The following is a 10,075-nucleotide window of genomic DNA, read 5'->3' on the forward strand; positions in this document are numbered from 1 at the left end:
ATAATTTTTCACGAGTGCCGTCGCTTTGATCCAATAATTTCCCGATTTATCCTCCTGTCAACATTTAATTGTTTTTTACAATACAAATAGCAATTGAACATATAGTTGTTAGTTGACTGTCACGACCTGCTACGACGAGTCGCAACGCTTACCAGCTCAAAACCATTTACTAAAACTCGTAAAAATTTTGAACTTTTAAACACAATACACACACACACATATATATAGTACCTTAGTGTCAAAATACGAGAAATATGTGAGACGTCTCGTTTTGTTTCATACTAGTTTGAAATATTTATATATATATATATATATATATATATATATATATATATATACTTCCAGGTCATAGTTAAAAAAAAAAAGGTTTCTCATCGGTCGGGCTCGTATGTACAATCGTCACTTCCACATAGTCACCGCCTTACTTAACTGTCCATCAGACACTTACCTACAATACAATTAAACTCATGAGCAATGGCTCAGCAAGTAGATAATTTGTATAAACTACAAAATAATGAATATACACAATAATACTTATCAATCATGACACCTCAACTCTATAATCTCATATGTCCTTACTCATAAGGGAAAAAAAATAAACTTTTAACATCAATCCATGCACGAGTAACCTTAATTTAGTTTCTATTCTTGTGATAACCTAGGGCACATCTAGAATCTCTTTCAAAATAACTTCAATATAAATGAGATCCGCAGTCTCATCCTATGATCCATAAAATTTATATCGTATCGAGTACTCGAGTTTCTTTGTCTCATTTAGCGCACCAACAATCATTAAAGGTAGGATCCGCAATCCTTTCATATTAGTCGACACAAGCGGGATCCGCAGTCCCTTCACAACAAAAGTACTAATGGGATCCGCAGTCCCATTTACTCCTGTAACAATCATATAATCTCATAAAGTGTCAGTTACTATCTCACGGCGTGGTTATGTTAATCACGTAAGTAGTGTAAACAAGCAAGCATGTAACTATGACTCGTCTAACAATTCCATAACATAGCCCGCAACTATTTCATTCAAAATTTACGGCGTGGCTGCGCATACCACTGTCGTAACATACGAAGTTAAATTGTATTGTAGAAGATTATCTACTTACCCGGATTCCAAAGTTGCGAAATAAGCCAAGCAATATTTCACGGTGGCTCGATCTTACTTGAACAACCTTTAAGAATAAGGAGATTAAGAGTTAATCACTCTTCCTAGTTGCCTCATAAAAGAGAACTAATTCTTATGATTAGGCATCTTGTATTATTAAGCAACGAAAAACTAACACAATCAAATTTCTGAACCAAGTGATCTCAGATCAACTTACCAACTCAGCACTTCCAAAATCAATTAATGTCAGCAAACTCGCTGATTCGAACAACCATCACAAGATGTAACATAACTTGAGCTAGACAAATCTAAATCCAACAATTCTGGTTTCATTACAAAGGTAGATTCCGTAGCTTTCCAACGATATATTATAACCATGATTTGAATCAGATTTACTACCTGAAAAACAGTTTGTAAATTGGATTTACAGTTTCCGAAATCCTATTTTTCACAGCTCTGCATCACTGTTTTAAGAAAATCATAACTAATTCTATACTCAGCCAATCTGCAAGTTCTTTAACTTTATGGAAAACTCATAAAGTCTACTTTCTAGGAAAAATAGCAGCTTAAACCAATTCAGTTCATATCAGTCTGTGTACGTCCATGTTCTCAGACTGTGCAGCTGAGAAGAAAAACAAAATTACCAGAAATAATAACTTATTCCCGAGTTCAAGAACAACTTACCAACAATCAAACACAAATTCGAAATCCCAATATTCTGTAACCTCTAATTCACACTCTAAAACAACTTCAAGATAAGAAATTTCTAAGACTTTCCTACCTCGTGAAGGAAACGAACTCCGACGACGTGAAGAACAAACTCCAATCTCTCTCTCTCTCTCTTTCTCTCTCTCGACGTAAAAACACTTTCATTGTGGTAATACTTTCCTGAATTTGTATATACCACAATGAAAGTGTTTTGGCCATAGAAAATTCAGGATTGATGAAAATTGTGCTGCTCCCCCAGTTTGTCGATAAAACTACGCCACTTGAAAATATTAATTCCAAAACGCTACAGGTGATGAACAAAATTCAAAGTTAATAAAATGGGATACACATACTATGCCTTATTTAAAAATGTTTGAAAGTGATAAACTTGTATAAACTTGTTTATTGAAGACAGAATCAAGTACTAACCAAAATGTTGAATACTTTTATCATGGAGCTAAAAATATTTCAGTTGATCTTGTGTAAGAATTCATAATACTATTTTGATAAAAGTCAAGAATTATCTAATGACTAAAATTCGTTAATCTTGTAGCAATGTCCTTTTCCAGCAGATACATAATACATATTCAAACCGTAAACTAAGGTGATATTCTGGCCCTCTGAATGCAAAATATATAGTTAATCCATGGCGGTTGATACGTATCTAAGTTTAGCTTTGTTGAGTTGTGCTTTCATTATATTATGAGTATATAGGTAGCTTACTCTTATTCCACTATGACTATATAACAAAAATATTCCTTTGTATTGTATATTTATATATATATATATATATATATAGTCTACTTACACTATATTTTAACAAGATAAACATAGAAGTAAATAAATATACCTTGAAACTGTTTTGCTTTCAAATTGATTGCAACAATAATCGGCCTGATTTTTATCATACCTGAAATTTGGTTTGCTTCATTGGTCGCAAAATTATCCCACAACGCTAGTCTGATAACATAAAAAGTGACAGAAATGTATAACACTGTTAGAAAATAGTAATCAATAAATAAAGTGTAGGAGAAATGTATTCGAAACAAACCTTTGATCAATCAAAGTTATCTGACAGAAATCAACGTCATTTTTCTTTTCTTGTTTTGAAATATTTATCATGACTCCTACAACATCTGCAAAAGAATCGATGTTAAAGGAGATTAAATAGAATAGTTTATAATAAAATAAATAATAAAGTACATACTTAATGCAGTTGTTGTATCAACGAAATTCTTGCACAAATCGAGTGAAGTGAATTCGTACAATCCTTTCACCATAGATGTGTTATCTTCTTGGACTTCATCAATTTTTGTGTCTCTTATGAACGTCAAATGAGTTTCCATTCCGTTTAATTTGTATGAAGGTTTCTCGTCTGCTACTATTGCATTTGAAACGTTATAGGTTTTACCCAGTTCTAGAGTGTTTTGGAGAGGTTCGATGTCGTGGTTGAATATTGTTCCTCTTATCTTGTTTGCCTTAAAAAAGAATGTGTTAGAAGTGTTATTTTTATTAAAAAGTAAATCTTAAAGTTAAAAAGCGCTAACCTCCGAATCAATTAACACCATGCTTTGGTGTCTCATTCCAGTTTGAGTATTTTTCTTAGGACTTTGCTTTTCAGCTACCGTTAATTTGGATGTCCATTGATGGTCTCTTGGTTTCAATTCCTTGATTAATTTAGATGGTGTACTAACGACGACGTCACTTGTGTCTTCATTATTTGTGTTATTGGCAAATGAGGACGAACTGAGGAAAGAAAAAAGTAGGTATCATACACGTTTAGTAAATACATATTAAAATATATGATAGATGAAAAAATAGTATCATATTTTATTGATATGTACTTCCTAGTCTATAGGATCGAAGAGATCTCGCACGAAGATTTGAAGAAGAACGAACATGTTTAAACAACAATTAGTGTAGGTCCATTTTTCTTGTTCAATTAGTTTATGAACCAAAACCTCACATGTATAGCAATTTAAGGACTATTTGAGATATATGAGTTTTAAATGTGTTAAAAAAAATTCCACTTTTTTTTTTATCTAATTAATTACTCCAATCAACTCCCAAGGTAGTATCTATCCAAAACATATATTTGTTATAATTTAGGATAAAATGATCAAAATGAGCCATGGTTATTATAATTCAACAGAGTTGCGGTTGATTAATTAATTCCTCATTAGCTATTTAGCACTGGAGAAAGATATTGACTATTTGACTTATAAGAAATTTCAGTACTATACAAGTTAAAAAAACGTTACAATAATTAATTGTGGTGTTGGATTCATAAACTACATGGTAAGCATTGAAGCATTTAAAATTAATGCTAAATATAACCATAGACATATTTAAACCCATTTTTTTTTAAATAAAGCCGTGATTTAAATATCAACCTCAATAATCATGATCCGAACAACCATTTTTTAACAAAGCTGATACGTGAAACTCTTGATGAAACGATTATTTTGACACTACACTGATGTTCTAAAAATAGTATTTCAAATAGTTATTGTTGATTAAAAATACACTACACTGGTATTCTAAAAAAGAATAGGTTAAAAAAACTAAATTTGTATTAAAATGTTACAGCATGAATTTATTTTTTCTTATATATAAGTTGGTCACTATGATTAGTATGATCATCAAATCAAAACCCTCTAATTTAGCGCAGGATAGAATGGACTTTCTGTCCAAATTTATATATAAGTAAAAAATGGTCGAATTTCTAATATTTAAGAGTTAGTTAATTTCTAATATTTAAGAGTTAGTTGAGCATAAATATTGTATAATAATCAAGGATTATTTATTGCCTAGGTATATCAAATAATGACGTGTCACATTACGATTGGCTAAAAACGATTAGGAATAGTCTAAGAATAATAACTACTCATTGTGGTTTATTATATATATATATATATATATATATATAGAAAAATTTCATTTTATGAACCTAAAAAGTAACAAAATATTGAGTTAGACCTTATATTTCAAAAATTTCCAAAAATGGACTTTTGTCCCAATTTCGGACACAAATACCCTTTTAACAAATAAACTCATTTCACTTTCATTCTCTATATTCTCAATCCATCATTCGGTCTTTAACGCTCAATTCCGACGTAATATAACTAAATTCGACGAGATACGAGGGAATCCGACGAGCTATGATGACCTAGAATGACAAAGTTTCACGTGAATTTGACTTTTACGGCTTAAAATGCCGAAAAATATGAATTTTATCGTATACCATCGTACATTATCGTACGGTATCGTACACTATCGTATATTATCGTACGTTATAATTATAATGTACATTATAATTTGTATGAATTTTATCGTACATTAAAATTATAATGTATCGTACCTCATCGTATCATATCGTACGACATCGTATGGCATCGTGCGTTATAATTATAATGCACATTATACTTATTACGTACGATGTCATACGATGTTGTACGATAGTGTATAGTATAATACGATGAGATACGATACATTATAATTTTAATGTACGATAAAATTCATACAAATGAAATTGCGTTATAAGGTACGATACATTATCATTATAACGTGCGATGTCATACGATAGTGTACGATATAATACGATGAGATACGATACATTATAATTTTAATGTACGATAAAATTGATACAAATGAAATTGCGTTATAATGTACGATAGTGTACGATAATGTACGATAAAATTGATACTTTTTGGACATTTTAAGCGAAAAAAGTCAAATTCACGTGAAACTTTATCATTCTATGTCATCATACCTCGTCGGATTCCCTCGTATCTCGTTGAATTTAGTTATATCACGTCGGAATCGAGCGTGAAACACCGAATGAGAGATTGAGAAGATAGAGAGTGAAAGTGAAATGAGTTTATTTGTTCAAAAAGGTATTTGTGTCCGAAATTGTGACAAAAATTCATTTTTAGATATTTTTAAAATATAAGATCTTTGTTAATTTTTAGATCCATAAAATAAAATTTCTCTCTATATATATGCCGCTACCAAACCCGTAACAAACTTCATTTATTTATAGTGTATGAAATCTTCATATAGTACACGTCACTAAATAACCTCAAATTTAAACATATTCAAACCCTAATAAATTTGAAAAAGATCACTCGCGATCTCGTTTAGAAGCGCATCAAGAATTATCACCTCAAACTCCAAGCAAATTTCTTCGAAGTCAATTTTAGTATTCTTTGTGCTGTTAAAAACCCAACATGACTCGCTCAAATCTTGCTCGATTAACCTCAGAAGCAGTTCGGCCAACTTTGTGAAGTCCAATGGATCTTTGATGTCGGAAGTACTCTCATTACGAATTCCTTTCTTGATTCTTGATCTCAATTCGAAGTCGTCATTGCCATGATATCCAACTTTTTGCTCACGAGATTTTGTTCTTGTCTTTGTCTCCGGATTAACTGGTCTTGATTGTCCATCTACCAATAATTACAAATTAGAGCACTAAAATTAACACGAATAATCATAGCTCTAGGTGGCAATAAAATAGTTGAATTTTAACTGAAGCATTAAAGTCTTTCCCTTTTCACGATCCTATAGGAATATTTTCCTTTTTGCTCTTTTTGTGTCGGTGTGCATTGTGTGTCATTATAATTCTATTTTTTTTTTTTTCTGAGTCAAGGCTATTAGCATATTATTATTATTATTATTATTTTTATTATTATTATATATACAGACTATTTATATTCTCTTTATCATTTTATTATTAAGTTTTCTTTCCTATCTAGAATCCCTAAATCTTCACCGTATAAGAGCCATGTTCCTCTTCATCAATAATTTAGTTATTACTTGAAAATGTTTATATACCAATCACAGTGATCACAGATCGAATTCTTAGTATTTTCGATCCAAGAGTCGAGCTACGTTTTTGACAAATCAAGCTACGTTTTTTTGTCCATACAGTTAATATGTTCAATTTTATCTTTTGATTTGTGGACGTCTTAATCGTTCGAGTGTTGGTCTATTCAGCGATTTTAGGTTGTTTGGATTTGTTTGTGGTCGCGATTTTGAGATTTCGACTTGGAGATTTCTCTCAATTGTTTGGATTTCGAATTTGGAGGGTTTCTGTAGGTGTTCTTCATTATGGTGGGTCGGAAAGATGGTTCTATTCAGTCGATTAGTGTTCAATTGGATGGCATATATTACCCGTATTGAAGAAATGTTATGAGAAACTTTTTGGGTGGGAAATCTATGTGGAATATTCTTACAGATGTGCGGGCTTTACTTTCTGATGAGAAGGCCGCCATTGATTATGCAACCTTGACTGATGGTTTGGAGGCTGATAATGCGAAGATTATCACATGAGTTAATAACAATTTATCATCCATTACATGGCGCTCAGTTGGCGAAGTATGAGACTGTGCCAACATCGAAATAAAATAACTCAGTTGGCAAAGAATGGAGTTATTTAGATGATTTTATAAACTAACACATTTTTATTACCTTTTTATTTCTATGTACTAATTACGTCAGTATTCATTTATATATTAGTTATGGAAAACTATAACGGGAATTTTTGCATATACCTCGTTTTAAGATGGTAATTTTTTTAATACATTAAAGTTTTAAACATTCTATAATTTATTTTCAGATAATTTTGCCAATATATTTAATAAGCATAAAAAAAAGGTCCAGTGGCTATCTAGCCACATGAAACGTTAAATTTTTTTTAAATAATCAACGTTTCGTTAATTTTTGGTACATAGCCACGTAAATCTATTTACGTAGAGTAAATTTCTAGTAAATATGTGTAAATAACGTTGGTTACGTCATATTTTTTGCTATTTACGAAACATTTATGGCTATTTTCGAAAAATTTACAAAACGTTGGCTAAAATGCAAATGCTTATGTTTTTGTGGCTTATATCCGCTAAATATTTGTAAAAAAAAAACAAGAGAACTGCAAACAATAATAAAAAATTTTAAAAATAAGATTATTAGTAATACATTTGTAATACGGCACAGGTACACACAAACGAAAACTAGGTATGTTTATTTCAAATTATTTTTGTTTTGAATTACAAAATATATCTAAAAGACTTAGTCAAATTTTAGAATTTATTTATTTTTAATTACATCAGTCGAATTTTTTTTTTTTTTATTTAAAACTAAGATTATTTGTATTTATGTTATCATTGTATAAAATAATATATTGATAAAACTAAAATACTTTATACTAGTAATGTAATCGGGGGATGAGTTATTTGTTTTAAGCTATAGATGCCAATATCTAAAAAGAAAAGGGAAAAAATCCAAAAAAAAAAAAAAAAAAAAAAAAACATTATGCAATCCGTGCAGCTTACAATATGTATTGAGTATCTCATGCTAAGAACTTAAAGATAAAGAGGACATCTTAATACCAATTTTAATAATCATAAATATAATCTATAAAAAATATTGGATCATATAATAAAAAATAAAAACACTAACCTCGCGCAATAGTAGTTTTTAGATCAGAAGCTGGTCTAGTTTTGTTTGGGTTGCTCTCGATTAACCGAACTTTCTTACTTTCACGAGTGGTTCTTCTCTTCCTTGCAAACCTTTCAGGTACTTTCTTCGCATTCTCTTTCTTCAAAACCTTATGGTTTACGTCCTTTGAAGAACCGCCATTTTTTCCCTTACCGCTCGTTGAAGCCTTTGAAAAAACCTTGCTTCTGCTGATCATCTTAGAAGCATTGACTTTGTTGTCGTTTTTTGTCTTCCCATAATGGTTCTCCGCACTTGTGTTCTTATTCTTCATGCTCTTGTTATTGTTCTTCTCTTTCTCGGGCTTTGACTCGTCAACGCTGTCCAGGTAAGTGACGACAAACTCTTCGCTCTGCGGCTTCAACGGCGACGAGGGGACTTCACGAAACGACACCGAAGTCCTGACTCGGCGGTGGCGGAGCGATGGAGAGTTGTCGTGTTTCATGAGGTCGAAGTTTAGCAGATATTCGGCGAAGTTGACCGATCGGCTTCGGAAAAAGGGTTTTTTCTGAGGGAAGTCATAGCTCGGTGGCAGAGAATCTAAACCCATCAGCCTCGCCACCAAGTTGGGACCGGCTTTGGGTTCGATTTCTCCTGTAAATAGTTTCTCAGGAGTGTTTTTAAGTAATTTGGTTGTGTTGGAATAATAATTTGGGATTTTCTCAGGTGATGATGGGTGTGTTGGGACGTTTCCGCTGCACAACATTCGCCGGAAAATCACCGACAAACACCCTGAATCTGATTTCGAATAGTTTTGCTTCATTTTTGTCATTCTGGTTGAAGTAATAATGAGGCTCTGGTTTGCTTTGGAAGATGTTGAATTCGAGGAGAGAGTGAGACTAGTAATGAGGAAGGGAATATTGGGAATCAATAGAAAGAAAATAAGAGAGAGAGAGAGAGAGAGAGAGAGAGAGAGAGTTGAATAAGAAAATGGACTAGTGATGAGAGGAATGTTGGATACGTTAAAGTACTTGTGTTTTTGAGAGTCAAAATTTGAGGCAGAAAAATGAGACCACCTCATGGTATTTTTGAAACATAAATGACGAAGAGAAAAGCTCATAATTATTGTTAACAGTTTTCGGATAATATTTATGTGACATGTGGCATCACGAGGACTTGGGATGTGGATCGTGTTAGGTCGTCCAAATCGCTTCTCGATGGCTTCGGGTCATAACTTGAGCCACAGGTCGATTCCGTTGAAACCATTTGGGCTAAGGTTAATTGGAAAAACACTGGAAATGTTAAAGTCATGATGAGTTCGTAAGAAGGATGTGGGTGGAAGATCGTTTCTGTCAGAACCGCTTGAAGTAAGGGTAATTTGGGTACAAACCCGAAACACCAAAGTAATAGCGATTTCGTAGAAAATATGATTGGATGGTGATTGTCTCTCTTCACTTCCTTCTCTCGTCAGGTGGATGGATCTTTGTTATTCTTCACCTAAAAATTAAGGGAAAATAAATTATTGAGGCGTGGAGAGTTTTTCCCCAATGTGCGATCCAACGCTCAACATTAATTTGAGTGTAAATGCGGGTTGGGGGTATTTTTTTCTTTTCTATTTGAATTTAGAGAGCAGTGATTTTGGCATAATTTTTCCTTAAGTGAGAATTACCTTTGTGAGAGTTTCTCTAATATTGAGAGAACTTACCTAAAAAATGGCTCTTGAGGTGATATTTATAGAGCTTTGAAGTGTGTTAGGTGATGGTTATGAGCATGTGAGACCCACTTGGTTGGAGATATGGGTCCAGACGGAGAGGTCCTCCG

At 32.4% G+C, this 10,075-nt stretch overlaps 1 protein-coding gene and 1 long non-coding RNA gene across 2 annotated transcripts; both read right to left on the minus strand.

Moving 5' to 3' along the window:
- Nucleotides 1-319: 319 nt before the first annotated feature.
- On the minus strand, nucleotides 320-1,968 carry LOC149404441 (uncharacterized). The gene is made up of 3 exons (XR_016295519.1): nucleotides 1,896-1,968; nucleotides 1,116-1,181; nucleotides 320-448 (listed from the first exon to the last, which is right to left on the minus strand). It is a non-coding gene; the product is annotated as an uncharacterized LOC149404441 (long non-coding RNA).
- A 3,879-nt stretch (nucleotides 1,969-5,847) lies between these two features.
- ACI1 (ALC-interacting protein 1) lies at nucleotides 5,848-9,214 on the minus strand. Its single transcript, XM_089606345.1, has 2 exons — nucleotides 8,279-9,214; nucleotides 5,848-6,267 (listed from the first exon to the last, which is right to left on the minus strand). The coding sequence occupies exons 1-2, from the start codon at nucleotides 9,084-9,086 to the stop codon at nucleotides 5,927-5,929; spliced, it is 1,149 nt and encodes a 382-aa protein (XP_089462471.1). The 5' UTR covers nucleotides 9,087-9,214; the 3' UTR covers nucleotides 5,848-5,926.
- Between the last annotated feature and the right edge of the window lie 861 nt (nucleotides 9,215-10,075).

The sequence above is a fragment of the Urtica dioica genome, chromosome 2 (genome assembly GCF_054948205.1).
Source record: "Urtica dioica subsp. dioica isolate 48M chromosome 2, U.dioica_male_clone48M_v1_H2, whole genome shotgun sequence".
Taxonomy (NCBI): domain Eukaryota; kingdom Viridiplantae; phylum Streptophyta; class Magnoliopsida; order Rosales; family Urticaceae; genus Urtica; species Urtica dioica.

Excerpts from the sequence above, each read along its gene's own strand:
- ACI1 (XM_089606345.1), bottom strand. The coding sequence starts at position 9,086 with ATGACAAAAATGAAGCAAAACTATTCGAAATCAGATTCAGGGTGTTTG. Across the intron at positions 6,268-8,278 it reads AAAAACTACTATTGCGCGAG|ATGGACAATCAAGACCAGTT; the intron begins GTTAGTGTTTTT and ends AATTATTGGTAG.